Raw genomic sequence first — 22,032 nt, 5'->3', positions numbered from 1 at the left:
ACACTGATGTCTGCCATAATCAGCTGAAGTATATAAAACACTCCTGAAACACACTTTGGATGATGAAAACAAATATACAACTGCTCTCTGTTCATCAATCTACACTGACTCTGGGGAATCAGCTAATGATGTGGATGAATCATCCTGAAGCTACTTATTTCATTGTTCCTGGCATAAGCACAGTGTGGTGACAAATCAGTTTACTCACTAATCACATTTTCATTAGGTATTTTCCCACTGTGCAGTTAAAAAAATGCAATTTGAGGCTTCATCTCCACAGCCAGGTTTTTTATTTGTATAGTTACCCTTAAATTGTATCATAAGATTCTCTGTTCTGCTTTCCTCAGTGGTGACAAAAGATTTGAGAGAGGGAAATGTTATAGATAATATCTGCATTATACATCTGCATTGAAAAGAAAGCTTTTTTTTTTTTTTTGCTTTAGCAACACGGACATAAAAACAGGCGGGACACAGGGCAGAGATGGATGGCCTGTCCTTTACTCTAGTTGTGGCTGCAGGGTTGGTTCTATCTCTAGTATTATCTTTGTAGAGTTCCTGTATCTGCCAGGGATCAGGAGGATTTCAAAAAACGCAGCATTTTTTGAATGGCAATGTCTGGCTGCTCTGTTGCCGTGGACACCGTCTCTAGCTGCTCCTCAGTGCTGCAGATGTCTCAGCAACAGTACAAACATGATGTGAAGGGCAATGTCATCCTCCCTCTGTCTGTCTACATGTTCTGTCTCTCCTCTCTTCATCTGCAACTTCTAAAATTTCCCTGATGCAGCCCGGCACTAGAGCCACTATGACTCTCTCTTTCAGTCTCTCTCACCTGACATTTCCTCTTCTGGGACCTGATTTCTTATTCAAAATGGCTGCCAGTGTTTATTGATGGCTTTTTTTTTTTTGTTGGATGATTCGGCAGAAAGGCAATGTAGTGTGCAAAAAAAATCAAATCAAAGTCACATTTCTTTCTCAAACCTTTCCCCTCTAGCCTTCACCCAAGACAGTTAAACACTTACGCTGCTGCAGTGGTGAATCCAGCTTTCAAGACTGGGTCATATGGGGTGAATGCAACGTGATCCTTCATGCCTTTGCAACCAGCCCCCCTTCTGCACACACACACACACACACACACACACGTAACACACAGACACTCTCGACCCACATTCACCCTCCCCTTACTGCATTGTCACTCTGGATGAGTGCTGTCAGAACCTGCTTTCAACTCCTCTCATCTCACACACATGCATGACACATTTGTGGCCACGCGCACTTCTACGTGTTGTCAGTTTCAGAGTTCTTTTAAATGCCTAACTCAGATTATGTGCATATGGTTGGCGTACAACGTGAGACCTTTATCTCAACATGGAAACTTAAAATAAATTAACATTTCCCTCTAAACTTCCCTTGATTCAAAGTTACATAAACACCCATTTTATTCAATACTATACAAAAACAGTGACCTTATCTAGTTGCTAATGCTTATGCTACACTTAGTATGCACATTTCAGGTTCCTATCGAAAACAAAAATTTCTTCTAGTATATACAAAAGAGATAATTATAATTTATAAGGAAGACGGGTGTCCTGATATGTGTTATGTCACTTAACACTTATGGAAACAGACCACTGGCAAATAGAGGAAGCTGTAATTCTGCTCTATGCATTATGTACTGCCGTTAAAATGCCTTGTTCAGTGCAGTATAAAACCATTTTAAAAGGTGGACAAAACAAAATAACTTCAAGAGGCCACCCTGCATGCTCTTTACCGCCTCCTCTTTCCCTTGCACCTGTCTGGTGCTTCAGTGTCAGTAAAAGTGAAGGAGATGGGTGAAGAGAATGAAGTCATGCCAGAGTATAGAGAAGAATCCCACAGGGGACAGCTCTGTCAATGAGGGAAAGCTCAGACTGCCACAGTCAGCTCAGCTGTGCCACAGGGCTGAAAGTAAATACATGTCTTCACTAAACTGTGGACGTGTTTGTGTGTGCGTTTCTCTAATGTGACGTGTATCTGCCACCTGTTATGCGAACATGACCCTGATGTTCATTCATTAATGTGTATGTTTTCTTGCTTGTATGCGCGTGTATGAGTACGTGTGTGCGTCAGACCGCTTCCTAGACTCCTCCTCTCCAGACAGAAGGTATAATTGGACACTCACAGCAGGCAGCAAAAATCCCAGACTTAGATAATTATTCAAAGCTTTTGAAGCGACTGCTGATATATATGGAGCATGTGAGTGGCCAGTATTTATGGTGTCAGTTAGACATGTAGCTAAGCTGGACGTCTGGAGAGCAGCACCACAGTGTCAGTCACGACCTCCTGGGCCGAGGACACACACAGCCACATATACACACACACACACACACACACACACACACACACACACACACACACACACACACACATGCGCACACACATACACACACACATACACATGTCCCTGCTGAGACTGACAGAAATAGCAAGCTGTTATCAATTAGTACTAGACTCAGCCCAGACCTAATATGAATTTGAACATCTGACATTGAGTCTGACATCGTAAACCAATGGAAATTGTGTCCAAGACACCTCCTCAAAAATTTTGCCCTGTTTGTGTCATATATTCATCCATAAATATATGACACTGGATACCATAAACCAGTGTGAATGCAGCCTCACCTAGATTCTTCTGCATCCTTAGGGCCGTTGTTCCAGGGAGAACTGCAAGTATCTGCACCCTCCTCCCCACCTAAAGACCCAACTGGAGATCAATGGCAGGAACAGCCTGATCCAGCAGAAGAACATGGCCATGCTGGCCCAACAGATGCAGCTTGCCAACGCCATGATGCCTGGCACACAGCTACCACCTATGGTGAGAGGACACACACGTATGAACACACCACAGCTGCTGCCCACGGTGAGACCACATAGATGTAAAAGCTCACACTTATATACTGCACTGGCTCTTTCTCTCCCCTCCAGTCGCTCTCGTTTCCTCCACCTAAAGATGACTGTGGTTTTGCACCAGTTTAATCCACAGTGGTTACATTTCTCTGCTTTTATTTTGCTCTCTTCCAGCCTATGTTCTCGGTGACGCCAGGCCTAGCCACTAACGCCAGTGCAGCAGCAGCAGCTGCAGCTGCAGCCTTTAATCCCTACCTGAGCCCTGTGTCACCAGGCCTGATGCCCCCAGAGATTCTGCCCAGCACACCTGTCCTAATGGCCTCCAGCCCCACCGTCAGCCAGGTCCCCAACGCTGCCACTGCTGCAGCCCAGAAACTGCTGAGAACAGACAGACTTGAGGTAACAGACAAACTCGTCTCTAGGACAAGGTTTTTACATCATTTTGTCTTGGAGTATGGAAGTGTTATGTGGCACAGAATTTGCCTCCCACTCCCAAAAAAACTCTCATAAACTGTACTTCGTAATGTGTTTCTTTGTTAGTGGGAGTGGCGTCGCCCAGGATGATAATGACCCTGTAAACAAGACAAGTGTTGTTGACATGTGGCTTATGAAGCATAAGAATAATGGCAGCATTAATTAGACCTGTATAAACTTTCTGAAATGTAATTGTAATATTAATAGCAAGTATCATTATGCAAAGTAGAAGCCATTTAAAGCAATGCAGAAACAGAAACGCAGAGGTTCATAAACTGTAATATTTCATCAGTTTGTGATGCCAATTTTGTAATTAAGAGCTGTTTATTTTTTGATGAACCCATTTCTACTTAATCTGCCTCATCTAGTTTCAGCACAGTTTGTGATTTCATGCAGTATGTGTCAAAAAATGAACCATCAGACAAGCACAAGCAGATCAGCCTGAACTTGTTGAATATTTATTAGAGTGAAGAGAGCAGTAACGAAGCAGTCAGAATAGTACAGCGACAGCAGAGGTGCTCGTTCTTTTTAGCAAAGATAAACTCAGAACTAAAACCCCAATTTAAGCACAACTTATATTGTGGCAGCATTGTGTTCTGGTCTATTGAAGCTACTATAAGCTACTACTGCATCTCCCGCACTATGATTGTGAATAAATAAGCCTTTGCTCCCTGATTCAGAGGCTCAAAATAAAACATGGTTGTTGACTGCACTTTCTAAGTTTCTCCATAAACAAAACTTCACATTAGACCCAAAAAGGCAAGGTATAAATGATGCATTTAGTCGAACATATGCCTGTAATCAAGTGGATTTACTCCTTCAAGCGTATCACTCAGTCACATCAGGACAAGTAAAAAGGGAAGTAAAAATGCAGCCGTTGTCTTTATGGAGGACACGTTTCAACCCAACACCGCTGATACACAAAAGCAAAAAAAAACATTGGGAAACAGCCCGCAAGTCATTGGCCATGTTTTACTGTATAACTCAAAGAAGATGCTGCCCTCTGCTGTCTCACATAAGAATTTAAAATGCCTGAGCTTCACACAACAAAAAACACAACACAGTTATTGATATAGAACTTTATTGTAAGATTTTATGTTTATTTTCTAATGCAAAGGTTCTAGCGTTGGCTTGACCTTCCTCAGCGTGATATCCATCCACGAGCAAAGGAACAGTGAATTACAGTGCATACTGTGTCTGTGTACACATCTTGTGTTTAGTTTGACAGGAGATTGCATAAATGAAGGCTTAGCAGCAAGAGGAATATGACCTTGTAAAACATTTTCATCTACTTATTGAATTACAGTCCTCATGCATTTTTAAATTTAATAGATTTCAGTGAATACACTGTTATTATAACAACAAAGCAAACCACACTTGTATATCTGAATGAAGACATGAATACAGACAGTAAACGTTGAATATGGGAATATTCTTGTGCTCTGTCCACACACTGTTTTGAATTTGTTGGTTAACTTTAACTCTCTTTGCTCTCATCTTGTTTCCAGGTATGTCGGGAGTATCAGAGGGGCAACTGCTCTCGGGGGGAGAACGACTGTCGCTTCGCCCACCCCGCAGACAGCACCATGATTGACACCAACGACAACACCGTCACCGTGTGCATGGACTACATCAAGGGTCGGTGCTCCAGAGAAAAGTGCAAGTACTTCCACCCGCCGGCTCATCTGCAAGCCAAAATTAAGGCTACCCAGCACCAGGTGAACCAGGCCACAGCCGCCGCGGCCATGGTGAGCACTCTGTACAGGCATGGTCACACTCATTCACATCTACACAACAATCTAAGAAGCAATTTTAAAGAAAGTGTTGAAGTATATCATCGCAGTCTACTACTACTAGTCACTCAGTAGGGAATATATTACTTGTGGCTTGTCTCACCTTCCTGGTTGGTATTGTGGAGCTCTTCAGTTCTGCTTTTGCCATTTTAAATTTAAAAGGTCTGCATGTTGATTTGGGTAAAACCTGCTCAGAACTGGATGAGATGAAGAAGGCCCAGGCAATGGTACACTATAACCACTTTAGCATTTTTATGACCAAGCTATTGTCTTGTTCCTTGTTCATCTCATCTCAGACCACAAGCAGAGAGTCAGTTCCTCTCTCTTTATCTGTCTGATGGCCTGGTCTTTTTTGTGACTCCATTGTTTCTGTGCTTCCTATATATTACTTCTCTTCCTCTTGACATTATAAAAAGGATTCATGTGCTTCCAGACATGTCTCAGTAACAGAACCTGTGAACAGATTAATAATACAGCCACACCTGTCTGCTGATCACAGTGTTTTCTACATGTTTTTATTGACATAGTGAGGCAAAGAGCTTGGTGAATCATTGTAGTGTGACGCTGACTATGACGTGGACGGTCACACAAATAACTCATGCCTCTATATATCTTTCTGTCCAATATGAGCCCTCTAAAGTAATGAAAGACGGATTTCCTAATTGCTATATTCATCCATCTTTGTGTGACAATAACTAATGTAGATCAGTAGTTATCATTTATTATTGATGATTATTTAACTGTTGAGCAGTAGAGCTAGTGTCCACACTGTGCATGCCTTAGTCCTGTTATCCCCTTGTATATTGCATTCCAATGATTTGTTTTTTTATTTGTTTTTGTTTTTTCTCACCTATACCCAAACTGCACTGCTGCCCCCATGATGCACCTCTGCTTGCTGGTTTATGTTAATGCGCTTGAACCCCATTGGCCCATTGCCATCATGTGCTCGCTGCCTGCTAATTAAGACTCAGTCGGCTGTCAAATCACTGAAGCGACCCCTCGACGCAACCTTTGACCTGGTACTATGACCTTTCACCTTTTAGCTTGGCATGTGGCTTTGTTGTAGAGCAGTGTTGTAACCAAAGATACCTAGCTATTTTTGTTGTCGATGTCTCAGTGCAATGTCTGTTCTTTCCTCCTGTTGATCTGTCATTATTGCCTGTGATAAAATGATTGTGGCTTTCGAGGGTTAAGATGTCTCCCAGAACTGCCTTAACGTTAAAAGCACCTCAAACACAAATTCAAATGTGGAATTTGTGATAAGGAGCCACAATCAATTCATCAACAGTAGCCTATTTAACAAAAGTCAGTGAGGGCTAGGGACGTAGAGCTTCTATAATGGTGGCATGGCTTCAGTCTTAACGTCCAAGTCAGTGGTCAGTGTTGTGGAGCAGCTCAATCAAATGTGTGCATGTCTGTGTTACTAGTGCATGTCAGATGGATAAGGGTGGGGCTAAGAGGAACAGTGTTTGAAACCATTTAGTGGTGATCCCACCATAACAGAAGATAACGGTTCAATTGATAGTTCACTCCATCATCAAGACTTGTCACAGATATTCAGACCTCAAGAATGGCCTCATGCCAAGATAAAATTTGCGTACAGAGTATAAATATTGACACTGGAAATATATTTTTCAACATCCGACTCATGTTGCTTGGCCTGAGACAATTTTTGACATTTGTCTGAGAGTGAACCATCACTTAAACATGGCTTACACAGTTCATGGAGCTAGCAGTGCAGCCTCCCTTTCTCTGTGCTTCCTACCTGTTCCACCTCTTGTTAGCAGCCTTATTGTTTTAATAGTTAATGCTTGCTTATGTTGCATTTAGTCAGCCTTAGGAGTACAAAGTTAATAGATCCAAGTAAGCTTCCTGATAGAATAATGAATATATGAATGCTTGTTAGTCAGTAGCTCCAGTAGGCACCATGCTCCTGCTTGTGTAGTACTTGTGTCAGACTGCTGCTTGCTTGCTACTGATGATATGATGATACTGTTGTTGTTGTACACACAAGGATGTTGTGATGTTGTTCCTATGATGTCCTCTAACATATGTACCTTTTTTGTTTTCTTTTTTGCCTCTCTCCAACACGCCCTCTCTGTCTTTTCCACACACCCTCTCTCTTTCTATCTCTGTTTTTTATTTCCTTTCTCACTGACTCCCCATCCATCTGGCTGGGCAGGGCATCGCCCCTAGTGTCATGGCTCCCCTGCCAAAGCGGGCAGCCCTGGAGAAGGCCAACGGGGCCTCTGCTGTGTTTAACACAGGCATGCTCCAGTACCAACAGGCCCTGGCCAGCATGCAGTTTCAGCAGCAGGCTGCTTTCCTTCCAACAGGTATGGCTCTAAAAGCAATCCCCGCTGGTGTTCTGACCACTCAAAGGATGCCTGGATCGGTCTAACCTGGCTCTTGCTTGGCTGGGGTTGGGCAAAGTGGTAGACTGAAGCACAGAACAGTTGAATTCTGGACTACTTGTTCAACTTAAATAATTTTCAACTTTATTCAGACAGGGAAATTACAAAGAGAATTGTTAAACATAAAAGGTCTACATTTGGGCCAGTAAGTGTTGAACATAACAGTGTCAAAATGCTGTTCAAAAGTTAAAAATGCTTCAGCTCTTATTTCTAATTTGTGCATTTTGATTTGTTGGAATTGCATGGCAGCTCGGAGTCAAGAAGATGTTAGAGTGTCTTTTTACTAACTAATTGCCTTACTATATAACTCCACATAGTTACCTGCGCTTCCTAGTACAAGCAGGCTGATTGAGGGAGGCATGGATGTTTGTAAGACAAAATGATAGTAATTATTCAGTAATTTGTTTGACTGAAGTGTCCACGATGTGGTAACTCACATTTTGATGACACCATTGCTGGGTCTTTGGCTTGGGCTGGGTGAATGGGGCTTGATGGGTTTTATTAATGTGTCTTATGCCTGAGTTTGGCAGCAGGCTGCAGAGGTTTGCTTCCATACACATCTGCTCCTCACTTCTGTCTAGAGTGTGTATATAATGTTTAATACCTAATAATTACAATCATAACCTCACTATCATTCTTGGTGTATTACACAGTTATATGCATTACACTTCAGACAAAAGTTTAGATTCAGATTCTCATTTGATTAACAGATTGCTTTATGATGAGTTGACCACTTCGCCTTTTCCAATCACTGATGACTGTGTCCAAAAGATATTAACCTTTTTTTCCCACCTTATCTCTCCCCTCACTCTAACGAACCTTGTGATGGGCTGTTTTGATTTCTCTTCCCTATCCAATCCACTTCCTGTTGCACTGCATGATGGGCAGGCTCAATATTGTGCATGACACCTGCAGCCAGTGTTGGTAGGTTCCAGCTTCCTTCTTCAGTTATCTGTAACCTCATGTCTATGACTCACGTGACATCAAACTCTCAATTCATAGCAACTTTGGGATTTCTATATGAGATTTTGGTGACCTGAAAGTCACTGTTTGGTTGTATCAAGATACATTTTGTGATTTAAGCAAGTGTCCACATAAGGAAAGACAAATACTGTTTAATGCTTATTGTATATTAAATGTATGCCAACTGTTATTCATGATATCAATTTAACTGATCTGTGTTTTGTTAATTTCTGTACAACTACTGTGTATTGCCTCACTACTCTCATTCTCATGCTTATTCTGAACTTGGCTTTTGGCTGGTCTAACCTCACACATAGTGAAACCCCTTTAATAAACATTAAAAATCCGAGGGAGTTCCATTTTAACCTCCCCCTTATTTCCTCTGCCTTAATGACATTATTCTCAGATGGCAGCACTTTTATTTATATATTAACTCAATGTGGAATTTACCAAGAAAATGCAGTATTAGTAGTCCAGCTTGTGCTTAGCTTCTGAGTTGCTTCCACTACATCTATACTTGTCAAGTTTTCAAATCATGAGACATCTTTTCAGCAGAGGGAAGAAAGGGAACAAGTTAAATCGAATCCCTCTTTCTGACTCCCTCTTTTTCCTCCTCCTTCCCTAATTTGCCTGGTGTGTATGTGGCTACACTGCTCCTCTGTATATTTTTGCTTACATGATTTTCCCTCCAAAAAAGTTCCCATGATGCATGGTGGTACTCCAGCCACTGTGTCTGCAGCCACCACATCTGCCACAAGCGTTCCCTTCGCAACTGCCTCCGCCAATCAGGTTTGCACCTCTACCACCTCAGTCTCAGTCTCTGTCTCTCTCTCTCTGTCTCTCTATCTCTCTCTCTATCTATCTATCTATCTATCTATCTATCTATCTATCTATCTATCTATCTATCTATCTATCTCTCTGTCTATCTATCTATCTATCTATCTATCTATCTATCTATCTATCTATCTATCTGTCTGTCTGTCTGTCTGTCTGTCTGTCTATCTATCTATCTATCTATCTATCTATCTATCTATCTATCTATCTATCTATCTATCTATCTATCTATCTATCTATCTATCTATCTATCTATCTATCTATCTGTCTGTCTGTCTATCTATCTATCTATCTATCTATCTATCTATCTATCTATCTATCTATCTATCTGTCTGTTTATCTATCTATCTATCTATCTATCTATCTATCTATCTATCTCTCTATCTGTCTGTCTGTCTGTCTGTCTATCTATCTATCTGTCTGTCTATCTCTCTATCTATCTATCTATCTATCTATCTATCTATCTATCTATCTATCTATCTATCTATCTATCTATCTATCTATCTTGCCTGTTGCTCCCTCAACTCTGTCTTTCAGTGCACATGGACGATCTTGGGATGCTTGTGTCTTACAGCAAGGGGTGGGTTGGGTAAAAGGCAGTACTCCCTCTTGTTGGCCTACACTAGAGTCCAACATGTGTATAAATATCATACTGTAAACAAGTTTGAAGACATTTTCTATCCACCACATTCAAGTTTTATACATTTCTTATCCATCTATTCTGAAGAAACATGCTGTATTGCATTTAATGTGTGTCCTCATTGTAACCTCGATTTTTGTCCTTTCCTATTTTGAGGACTCTTCCTTATCAAAGTTGACTACCAACGAATACATGCAATTGGTATGTATGAGGTAGTTTTTCACAGTTTTTTAAAGCCATTCGCACAGCTTGTGCAGCAGTTGCTATCTGTGCCCTTTGGTGCTTGCCTTTTTTTTCTTTTTTCTTTTTTCTTTTTTTGCTGCTGCTTCCAGCGCGTAAAGCAAAGCTTTACCATGTTCCTCGTGTTGAAAAGGTGGACATTTCCATTATTAAAGTCAGAACAGTTCTAAAACCAGTCTGTAAGATTTGAAAACATTTTGATTTCAGCTCTGGTGAAGGCATTATGTCAGCACTATGTCAGCACTTTTGCACAAATTCATCATACCAGTGTAAATATTTATGAAAGGTCTGAATGAATCATGATGTTATTATTATCATTATTATTATTATTATTACTATTATTATTATGAATATTATTATTATCCACACCACTTTTCTGCATTTTTCTGAGGTGTGCAGGTCAACAACATGGAGGACTTAGATTTGCATGGGGGAACCACCTCACTGACAGTTTCCCTCTGCCCCCCTCATCTCTCCCTTCCCTTCATCCCTCCTGTTCCCCTCCCTGCTGTTGAGAAGTGTCGATTTTTATTGACATGTCACATCTAAATGAATTGTGCCGCTACTGTAGCTTAATTGCTTTTTCTATCTTGTCATCTTTGGCCTTTTTCAGCAATGAACTCATCTTAATGTGAGAGGATGTGATTAAAATGAGCTAATCTGTGTTTGTTTTGTCAGCCAGTGTCCGCTTTGATTGATTTTTAATTTGGGATGCTTCATTTGGTCTCTGTCTGTTTTCTACCTCCAGATTCCAATAATATCTGCAGATCATCTGAGTAGTCACAAGTACTTGACTCAAATGTAGTTCCTCTCAAAAACAGTGAGTTCCTGTTTTCATCCCTCTGATTCTTTTCCATGTGTAAATTTCCATGCTGGCTCTCTCAGTAGCTAAACCTACACATGCACTTTTTTTTTTTTTTTTTTTCAATTAAGTCTGTTATGTCTTACAGATCAAATGAATGTGTGTTGGCACCGTCCAAGCCAAAAGAGTTCAGCCTTTATGTACAGTACATAACCTTCAGAATGTCAAGCAATGGGACAAGGAGGGTCTGCCATCTCTTAGCTGGTCCACGACGATGGTCTCATCACACCTACAAACATCAAGGGTGCAACACATGGTCTGTGCCATCTTCCCACATATCAACGTCAAGAAGAATTTGTTGTCAAATTCAACGTCCAGCCGAGAGAAGAGAATATCTTGGTGCTGGGGTCAGTGTGTCTCTCCCTCTGTGGGAAATGTTCACATTACACCTCTGTGTCTGACTAAATCATAGCACTCAATTTGTTCTAATTATTAGCATTACTGCACGCACAGAAGGTCAAGAGTGTGGTTGCATAAGGCACCATCTAGTGCTGGTACGTTAGTAGACCAAGATTTTTCTTTCCTTTTTTTTTTTTCGTTTGTTCTGCTTTATTTTGTTTATCGATAGCCATATTTCATAGTTTACAAATGAAATGCAAAGATGCACCTTGAATTTGAATTGAAAGGCACAATGATTTTAACAGGAATTTTATTCACCAAAAGAATTAGGCATGTACAGTATTGTGTTTTTATGGCTACTAGTGAAACTAGATGTTGAAATGAGGGTCTTGGACATATGAATGTTCTGGGTAAACCAACAAACCTGTGTACCTTGAAAGCACAGCCAGGCTATAGCTTTTCTCATCTTATCATGTGCCATCATGGCCATACAGCTAAAATCAGAGTGTTATCTCAGCAGTGTTATTTGTTTACCGAAAGGTAAAAGTTTTGTATGGCTCTTTTTGTATTGTTTCATTTTCAGAATCTCCATTGAGTGTTTTTTTAAATTTTTTTTTGTTCATTTATCTAAAATTAATTAGTTTTAGAAGTGGGGTTCTTAGCAATTTTTAAGGTTTTTTTTTTTTTTTCCTTTTAAAATAATGGTGGGGTTTTCTAAAGTTTGTCATACCTCTTTTCATAGACTAGTATTGTTTGTGTTTGTTGGGATTAAGTTGTTGCTCAAGTCCATTGACTCTAAAGCCTGGTGTAGGTGAGGGTGTAGCTGAAATCGACATTGTGTTACCTTGCTCCTCCTCTTGTAAAGAGGAGCGTCTCTAAAACTGTGTCTCCACAAAGCACTGTTGAGCCATGTTTTGATGGGAATTTCAAACACCAGACCCAGTAGGTCTATTAGGTCATTGAAACCACATGTGCATTTGGATGACTGTTTTGTCTGATTAACCATTGTTTTCACATCCCATCTCAAGCGAACTTTCATTTTTGTGGAAATACAACAAAATACATAACTTCTGTATTTCAAGCAAAACATGACAGTTCTCACTCATTGCAGATCTGACTATGAAAACCAAAGCACAGTTTTTCTCTCATTCGTATTCACAGAGGGTTGGAGAATCACCTCTAAAGAGGGTTAAACAATAACCACACATTTTTAGCATCTTTCATTTTTTTATCACTCCCCTTTTCTGTTTTCACAGAGATGTGTGTCTTTACCGATTGTAATGAACCTAACAAAGCCTTAGATTACAATTAATGGGCCCCAGCCCAATCAAATGTACTTTGAATCACCATGCAGGTAAAGAACACCAATGATGTTTTATAGATCTCTCACATGCCGCTTATAGTTTTTTTTTTTGTTGTTGTTCTTTCGCTCTATGTAAAAGTAACAATTACTCTTCTTAAATTTCATTGAACTTATGTGTTATGTACTACTTAAGGATTTAAATCTATTTGAGGTATGTAGTTGTAGATTTTCTTTTTTTGCCTTACTATATATTACTTGACAACGTTGATATAGCCGTTGTAGATCTTGAGGTAGTATGACATTCATAACTTTTTCAAACCATATAAATGAAAATGTGTTGAGTCCGTTTTAAATATTCACTTCATTCATATAGCTGGATGTCTTTTTAAGTTGATGTTACATTATCAGTTAATTTTGTTGGTAAAAGTTTTTTTTTGATACAAGGAAAGAGATCAATTAATTTGCTGTGAGTGCAGCATCTCTAAGTAGAGAAACTAATGTTTTAACCAACATAAATCTTCCTTGTAACATGTCAAGATTATGTTTGGAAATATATTGTATTGAGATATAGATTGTCCATGTTTAAGAGTAAAAATTATTTTCTACTGTATCCATTTCAAAAAGATATGTAGTTTTGTTTGAATATTTCTTAAGTTTGCCCTGAATGTCAGGCCAAAACGAGCAGTGAGATTGACGGGTGTCTGGATAGATAGTGAGATTAGGAGCCAGAAAGGCTACGACTTTTCCAGACTGGAAAAGTCCGAAATGCTGCAAATGATGAGTTCTAACCTAAGGGACGAAGGTTGACTTTTTGCACTTCTGTATATAGTCAAATGAACAGAGAAAAAAAATGTGTATCATATTGAGATATTATTTTGAATAAAAAAAGATCTATAATTATAAGGAATTTTGTTAGATTAATTTAAATTCTTAAATTAGAAGACCAGCTAAAAAAAATTGCTTGCAAAGAAGGGCACTAGTTTCTTGGCCAATGCATTCAGAGAAAGCTCTGCGCTTTTTGTCTTATTTTATCAGTGGCTAGAATCGCCAGGGAATGTTGTAGGGGAGTAGATAGCCCCTTGTCATGCTAACTCCATCCCTCTAGTAGGATGACATATCCAGTGATGTCCATATATCATTTGTTGGACTTGGTCATGCAGTATTGCTGCTCCCATGGTACAGTTGATACATAAAACTATCAAGAGTTTATATTCTATTATACGTTGATTTGACTGCATGTAAAAGTACAAACATGTAAACAAAAAAACAAAAAAAACAGCATAGTTACAGTATGTAAGGAAAGATAACATTCTGACTACAGGATACACAGTAATATGTTTTTTCGAATTATACATACAGTAGATAACATCCACAGTGGGGAGAAATAATACTTCAAAAACAAGTCATCTTACTCTTGTGTGATAAATATTTTCCAAGCAAACATGTTATTTAAAGAATGATAAAATATTAGCACTCATCCACCCCAGATACTTTCTCATAGCCATATAATTACAGTTGTCACTGACTCATGGGCAGTTGTTCCTGCTATCATATCTGTGCACTCAGCAGGTGAAAGCTCACCACACCAAATGCGTATTTGGCAAATTAGTCTTTAAAATGAATGTAACAGTCGCCGCCAGTCAACGTCAACATGTTTCTGACTTGAGGCTGCTGTATAGTCGCTACAGAACCAAAGCAGCAAACCAGATGTCCAGTTCCCTGACTGGAACCAAGGTTTCTCTTCCCTGCTGGGGGCACATTACGCTTTGACTGCTTTTTACTTGTAAGTGCAACCACCAGTTATGTATTTGCTAACAGTTGCCACACAATAATGTACTATTCTGTCTTCAGATTTGTTTATGCACATTTTATTGTTGCCATAATTGACTCTTGCTGTATGGATTAAAAAAAAAAATCTGAATAAAAATATTTGATTTGCTCATGCAACAGTTACGTTCTCACTGCCTCTGTGTGTAAAGTTAACAGAGAGTACCTTTCTGTTAATGCCTTCAAGTTAAGATATTCATAGAATGGACTTGAAATTTAACCTGATATTAATGAACACATCAACACTGATGCATATTTCTGAATAATCTATCATGCAAGTGTTTATTTTACATCATATTTTGTTCCAAATCATACAGGGATAAATTAGGACAGTGTATTCTATGGTGTTTCTGAACTTTGACCTTCCTCTTCGAGGTACAGTGTCAGCAACGCTGGAACAGCTCCACACGGACTCATGTATGACCGATGTGCAAGGTTAAACTGATTGTGCTCAGTGTCATTTTCATGAAGTTGTTTGCAGTATCTGGGTCAAAACATTATAAAAAAACAGCATACACAGCATACCTCCCATTGTTCTGTATATGAACATATCATTATCAGGGGTCCTGTTTCAGGGAAGAGTGTATAAAAAGACTGACTTTGACACTGAGGCCTTCTGCAGGAGATGGAGGCTTTGATTGTACTTTGGTGGTGCAAGTCTTCATATTTTCATATAATCGCACTACCTTGCTTTGCACCTTAACACACTACATCCCTGTACTGGTCAGCGCTGCCCTCATTATATATGTCTTTGTCTTGTATGTTTTCTAATCTACTCTCTACACTGCTTCCATCGCGCACGCTCATCCACTTTATGTAGCTTTGGGCCCTTAGTAGTAATGGACATGCGTAGGAAGTACCAGATATGCGTAGGAAGTATTAGATATGTGTAGGAAGTATTATGTGTAGTCATGCAGTTTTTTTGTATTGTTTTATGTAGAAGCACCATGGTCCCTGGGGAATGTTGTTTTGTTTCACTATGCACTGTATTGAAATGAAATGAAAATAAATAGGAAGAAATGATATTAGGCTCATTTGGAGATTTTACCTGCATTACTTTACACTACTTTACAATGTAGGACTTTTACTTGTAATTGAGTACTTCCATATTGCAGTATTGGTACGTTTAGTACTGCATTGGCCTATTAGTATAAAGTAGTTTATAGCCAACTAATACCTTGGTAAATGGTGTATGTATGTGTGTATTACTTTGGGAGAGTGGGCAGCTGCAGAGCAGGGACCCTGAGTGTTTATGTGGGGGCAGAGGTCATGAGGAGCAGATCGCAGACATGCACACGCCTGTAGTGCGCGGCCGGTCATCTGATCGGGTGACGGCTCCTTTAAGAAAACGGAACTGAGCCTCGGCTTTGACGCGCTGAGGATGTGGGCAGGAAACGCCATGCAAGAGCAGAGGAGCGAGCACGCTTCCCAGCAGCGTTGCACAATACAGCGCGACCAAAATGTGCTTTAATTCCCCACGCTGATGTCCAGGAGCGGCCATTCTCCGCCGATCTCTGCCCCGCGGCTGTCACACAAAAGGCTAGGAGGATTTCCCGGTGTGGGATTAGACTCCTACCCGAGCGAGAAGACACCCTTCCCAGCCCGTTCGGTTTGAAAACATCGGGGCTGGTCAGCGGGTGGGAGAGAGGAGGCTTCGTCTCGGAAAAAGGAGGTGTCTGCCTTTTTCCCCCCTCCAGCCATGAGGGAGTACAAAGTGGTTGTTTTGGGCTCGGGCGGAGTCGGCAAATCCGCTCTGACGGTCCAGTTCGTGACGGGCTCCTTCATTGAAAAGTACGACCCCACGATAGAGGATTTCTACAGGAAGGAGATCGAGGTGGACTCGTCCCCGTCGGTGCTGGAGATCCTGGACACGGCGGGGACCGAGCAGTTCGCCTCCATGCGAGACCTGTACATCAAGAACGGGCAGGGCTTTATTTTGGTTTACAGCCTGGTCAACCAGCAGAGCTTCCAGGACATCAAGCCGATGAGAGACCAGATCATCCGAGTGAAGAGGTACGAGAGGGTGCCCATGATCCTGGTGGGAAACAAGGTGGACCTGGAGGGGGAGAGAGAGGTGTCTTCCGGGGAGGGCAAGGCGCTGGCCCAGGACTGGAACTGCCCGTTTATGGAAACCTCAGCCAAAAATAAAGGATCAGTCGACGAACTGTTTGCAGAAATAGTCAGACAGATGAACTATTCAACTGTCCCCAGCGGGGGCGACCAGTGCTGTTCATGCGTCCTGCTCTGAACACACAAGCAAAGACCAGTGAACCCGGGCTGATTTTGAGCTTCTAACTCGTCCTGCAGGCTTTTTTTGTTTTGTTTTGTTTTGCAAAAGTAATCTCTTTGCTCACACTGTTGTCTTATTGGTGCACACAAGCAAAAGTCGACTCTGACAACAGTCGATTATGTATAATAATCTGGAAAAGTGTTTACATGACAAAGTACTTGAATGTTTTTCTGTTTTTTTTTTTTTTATAGCTTTGTATATGACACTTCTCTGGAAATGTGCCTCAGTGGGAATGTTTTATTGTGAAACCTAAGAGACACGTGTTTCCTGGTGATTTCTTTGTGGTTTTATTTTGTTGAGTTGTATTGTTACTGGGCTGGGTCCATCTGTCTTGGGAGATTTGTGATGGTGGTGGTGGTTATTGTGCCAGATCCCCAGGCAGAGATGGGACTGGTCACTTTTTAGGTCCCTTTTGGCTGAAGGAGACCTGAAAGTATTTAAAATATCCCCCCAATGTATCAATCACCACTCAAGCCTTGCACAGGTTACTCAACATAAAACTCTCCAAATGGTTAAATGTGATCCAAGAGGCGTAGACCCACCCGCTAAGATACTGTATTTGAAGCTGTGGACTGTGGTGGAGTTGTGTTACGCCTACATATCTTTGTCTCTCCCCTCCCCTTTTCTCTGGTCTGGTGAAAGTGGATTTATCATGGAACTTGCACTTAGCTGACGGAGTTCCTCCTCAGTGTGCACAAACAAGGACCTGAGTGCGTTGCTGTCGCTGCATGGGGAACGCCATGACCCCCGTGTCAAGTGCCTTCCTAAGAAAACTCCTGTGACTGTGCCAACTGATGAGCCCTCCTTCCTCTGCAGTGCGTTTTGATGGCAATCAGAACTTTTTTTTTTTTTTTTTAGCAGTTTTCATTTTAAACGCTCCAGATTCATTTGGTGTCAGAGTTAGAGGCGCCTTTTTGTGTTTTACTGTCACAAGCTTGGAACAGACCTGCTGTTTCAAGGGTCAAGCTGTTTCTTGAGGTACTAATCCAACAAGAACAAGAGAGTACATTTAAACCACCGGGATCTTTGGTTGAGTGAATGGCAAGCCATCTCTGTCTGTATTATCTAGATTTTCTAAAAAAAAAAAAAAAAAAGTGACATTTTTGGACTTACTGTAACTGTATTTCTCCTTTTGGGCAAATGTACTGCCATCCACCTGTCCGTTTGAAAGACTTGTAATACAAATGCATTTTATGTAAGACTGTGTGCTGTGACTGACTGCTGGTAAACGTAAAAGCGAGTAGAACTCGAGCCCCCCTGCGGACGGTTTTAAGAGCTGGAACAAGGAGTCAGTTAATAGAAAATGTGTCAGATGGTTTTTTTTTACGATCATTTAGTGATATCTAAATCAAAAAAAAAAAAAAAAAACTCCAGACTTATTCTGCTTCCATCTTCACCATTGTGAGGATTTGCTGCTGATTTGTGATGCATATTTTTTTAATGCTTCTGGATTTCTTATAGATTGATCAGTTCATTTTTAAAAAGGCCACTGAAAATAGCACTTTGCAGCTGTTTTATTATTGGTCCATTTTTTTTTAAAAATATAAATATGTGGCACTAGCTGCCATGTTTGCTACTTCTTCACAAAAGTGATGATTTTACACACTTACTGATCATATGAGGACGATTAGCCTTCGACACCTGGTCAGTATTAAAAAGTAAAGCTACTGATCTGACTGAATAAAAACAAACAAAAAAACGTCAGTCCAGTTGTTTGGTTAGTGGGTAGGGTTTCCACTGAGTGTGTTAAGCCGAGAAGAGCTGTTTCCCCTTTTCCCGCAGCATGTTTTCTGGGCTCCAGAGTGGAGGACAGAGAGGGCTTTTTGTGTCTGCAGCCAAGTTCAATCAGCCATGCATATTGTGGAGTGGCATTCGGTAAAGCTGCTCCTCAGACAAACCGATGAGCTGCCGCCTGAAGTGTCCCTCTAATGACAAATAAGCAAATTTAGCATCAGGACCTCTCATACTAACTCTCACTATTAGGGTTCAGGCATTTGCTCACCATCAAATATCAAGTGTTGCATATTTCAAAGTGTTACTACAGATCACTTTTTAAGATGCAAAGATGACAGCATAAATCCAGCTGTAGAGCAGATGTTTGATATAGATTTAAAATTTTTGCTACTGATTTTTGATCCTAGGAATTAACCCTCTAACCCTCTCAGACGGTTTTGTTTAAAGGTCCAAAAAGGGTGAAATTCTGCCGTATCTTGTGCATAAAAAAAAACAAAAAACAAATACGTGTGCTGTAACTTTATTGTTTTAATTTCCTTTGCCATTATATATCTCATTGCTCTAATTTTCATCAGGCATTAGATCTCAGGATGATTTGCAGAAGGATGCCGTAACTTGACATAGCTGGAAACAGTAGTAACACTTGGTGACACCAGGAAGGGTGGTGTCAGTTTGGCATTTCACGACTGAAGAGGCAAAAAGGAAGCAGTTTTTATAACAGTGTTTATATAGATGATATGTCTGAGTCAAATTGAGCAATGGTGCTGCTTTCATTACAGTTGTTAGAAAAAGTGGCTAAAACCATTTTGGCATTACTTTAACTGTATAAATGATATACCTATAATATTACAAATACAGTTTTCCAACTATGTTAGTATATCTCAGAGCTGGAGGTTTGCCTACAATCTGATGGCAATAGATTAGAATAATTCTTTATTGTCCACATTAGAGGAAATTTGTCTTTGGCTCATCAGTCTTACAAATCACATACATATTATATTTCACACTGTATCATACAAACATACATACATGGTTTGGGACTGTGGGAGGAGACCGAAGTACCCAGAGAAAGCTCCCACAAGCACGGGGAGAACATGTAAACTCCACACAGAAAGGCCCCCTACTGGGTTTCGAACCAGGAACCTTCTTGCTGTGAGGCAACAGTGCTAATCACCAATCGACCACAAATCCTGCTAGTCATTCTGAGATTTCGTACTTGTAGTTTAATACATGTGAGACACGCAAACTAAAAATCAACTTTGCATTCAGCTTATTCTCTGTGACATTTAGCTGTTTAGTCTAAAGTCCCTCTGCCTATAACCTCTGCTACATCAGTATTTTAATACATGCACATCAGCTCAGTGTTGCATTGTATTTTTTTTTTTTTTTATATATGTATATGGAGGAAAGGAAGGGTGGATGATAGGGCACTTCCTGTGTTGTGGTAACTTCACTTCAGATATATGAAATGTTGAAACACACAGAGTTCCTCTTTATGGATGTAGAAATAGATTGCAAGGTTTGCACTGTCACGTGTCTTTGGTCCGCTGCTCATGAGTCAGGACATGATCCCAGTCCTGTAGTGCACTGGCAAGTATGTCCTTTATTCTTTAACCTGAGACACGCTTCACACACTCCTGAAGACAATATCAAAGTACAAATGAAGCATTAGAGATAAAATGAAGAAGAGGCACAGTGGGTAAAGGATGAATAGATTTCCCTTGCGTGGCTGGGCATGCAATGGCCCCATGTGATCTGGTTTAGGCAGAAGCCTGCAGGATCATATGACACTGATTTACAGTCATTGCCCTGGCTGGGTAATGATAAGAACTTCTTTCTTTCAGTCAAAATGATAAATTGAACCAATCTCTTATCTCAACATGTGAAGTACTGCAGTCTTCTTTATAAGAATATTTTTCTTATTTTATTGATGTTGATTTGCTGTTAAATGCTCTTTAGCCTTTGTAGTCCCTTTTAAAATGAGGTTTGTTCATCACTTATTTATGCAGAATGAATTTGTATGATTTGTTATGTTATGATTCGCTTTTGTGTTTATTCCATTTTATCACTTCTTGTTCTCACTGAATTTTTAAAAAGCTTTTCTTAAATGGCAAATGACAGCTCTTCAGAGCACGTATACGTATTGCATGTTATTGACCACGGTGTTATTCCACTTCCAGGATCTGATTCTTGGAGCAGCGTTGCTTTGCTGCCGGCAGGTATTAGGGCTGTATACAAGTGTGGATGAGTCACTGGTCTTGGAGGGAACAGTGAAGAAAAGACCTCACATGTTCAGGGACTGAAATAGACTAAATGCTTTGATTCTGCCTCTCACACTGCACACTGAGGGGGAGGACACAACAGACTCACAGAGGTGCTCTCAGCTCCCCCACATTTATCCAACATCTCCATTTTCAGCCCATGTACTCACACACTCAGGCCTGTGAATGAGACTGTTGTAGCTGTAAGTTTGATGGTGCGTGCGTACAAGCATCCACTTCCGTCTTCATGATTGTTTTTGAAAGGCCATGGGTTACTTCTCTAGACATAAAATATATATAATTTACCAAATGTGGTTTAAACCAGACTGTAGACTCATCAAGCTTCAAATGTGGATGTAAAACAGATTTTTTTTTTTCCCCCTTGGAACTGGTTGCTGTATCCTCTCTGTCCACAAGAGGGTAGACAGGTACAGCAGAGAAACAGACAGTATGGAAACCTGCATGCATTTTTTTGTTTAAGGATGATTTAATAAAACACTTCAAGATTTTTTTTATAAACTGTAAACTGTGAGGGCCTTGTGGTTCATGGATGTTTTAAGTAAAACTACACTTTCCAATGTGCCATTTCCACTGCCCTGGACTGGTAAAAAAAAATCATCTAAAATTTTCACAGCAGAGAACAAGTAATGGTATGAAGATGCCCCAGGGGTTGGAAATTGATCACAACACTGCAGTGCCAGAAAAAAAAGAGAGCCTGCTTATTCAGTGATATGTCAAATGTATATATATATATATATATAAAAAACCTCAGAAAATTTGACATAGCACATGCATACATACATAACCACACATGACCTATGTAAATAGACTGTATACGCTCAACCATGACTTTGTATCCAACAGGCATTGAGCAACATTGGTGTCTGGAGTGGTGTCTGCGCTAATTGCCAGAGCAAAATATATGGTGCTGAATGGTCAGCAAAACAATAGAAAAAGCAAAATGAAGTAAACAATAAGTAAAATTAGAGATTTTTTTTTTTTACTGGTAACTAAGAGTGAACTGTACCACTGCTGATCTTTGAGTCCATGTAAATTCATTTGCATGTGATTGACCACAGTGTTATTCCACTGCGAGGGTCTGATGCTTGGAGCAGCGTTGCTTTGCTGCCGGCAGGAGTATGGCTGTATACAAGTGTGGATGAGTCACTCTGGTC

General features: G+C 40.4%; 2 protein-coding genes across 19 annotated transcripts in view; both read left to right on the top strand.

Annotated features, from left to right (window-relative positions):
• The window catches only part of mbnl1 (muscleblind-like splicing regulator 1), a 47,413-nt gene extending 32,719 nt beyond the window's left edge, over positions 1 to 14,694 (top strand). For 8 of the 18 annotated variants that reach the window (XM_026312797.1, XM_026312815.2, XM_026312798.2 and 5 more), the window contains 10 exons: positions 2,681 to 2,896; positions 3,058 to 3,282; positions 4,866 to 5,105; positions 6,116 to 6,169; positions 7,333 to 7,486; positions 8,453 to 8,488; positions 9,225 to 9,316; positions 10,158 to 10,202; positions 10,990 to 11,061; positions 11,192 to 14,694. In XM_026312797.1, the coding sequence (XP_026168582.1) occupies positions 2,681 to 2,896; positions 3,058 to 3,282; positions 4,866 to 5,105; positions 6,116 to 6,169; positions 7,333 to 7,486; positions 8,453 to 8,488; positions 9,225 to 9,316; positions 10,158 to 10,202; positions 10,990 to 11,046 (1,119 nt within the window). In that variant the 3' untranslated portion in view covers positions 11,047 to 11,061; positions 11,192 to 14,694. Of the gene's footprint in view, positions 1 to 443; positions 520 to 2,680; positions 2,897 to 3,057; positions 3,283 to 4,865; positions 5,106 to 6,115; positions 6,170 to 7,332; positions 7,487 to 8,452; positions 8,489 to 9,224; positions 9,317 to 10,157; positions 10,203 to 10,989; positions 11,062 to 11,191 lie in introns of all 18 variants that reach the window. The other 10 variants (XM_026312809.2, XM_026312806.1, XM_026312804.1 and 7 more) reach the window with 10 other exon arrangements.
• A 1,250-nt stretch (positions 14,695 to 15,944) lies between these two features.
• On the top strand, positions 15,945 to 18,061 carry LOC113133840 (ras-related protein Rap-2b-like). The gene has a single exon (XM_026312816.1). The coding sequence runs from the start codon at positions 16,272 to 16,274 to the stop codon at positions 16,818 to 16,820; it is 549 nt and encodes a 182-aa protein (XP_026168601.1). The 5' UTR covers positions 15,945 to 16,271; the 3' UTR covers positions 16,821 to 18,061.
• Positions 18,062 to 22,032: the final 3,971 nt, after the last annotated feature.

This window comes from Mastacembelus armatus, chromosome 17 (assembly GCF_900324485.2).
Source record: "Mastacembelus armatus chromosome 17, fMasArm1.2, whole genome shotgun sequence".
Lineage (NCBI taxonomy): Eukaryota > Metazoa > Chordata > Actinopteri > Synbranchiformes > Mastacembelidae > Mastacembelus > Mastacembelus armatus.
The sequence above is the reverse complement of the archived record's forward strand: the minus strand, read 5'-3'. Positions and strand labels throughout refer to the sequence as shown.

Excerpts from the sequence above, each read along its gene's own strand:
- LOC113133840 (XM_026312816.1), top strand. The coding sequence starts at position 16,272 with ATGAGGGAGTACAAAGTGGTTGTTTTGGGCTCGGGCGGAGTCGGCAAA.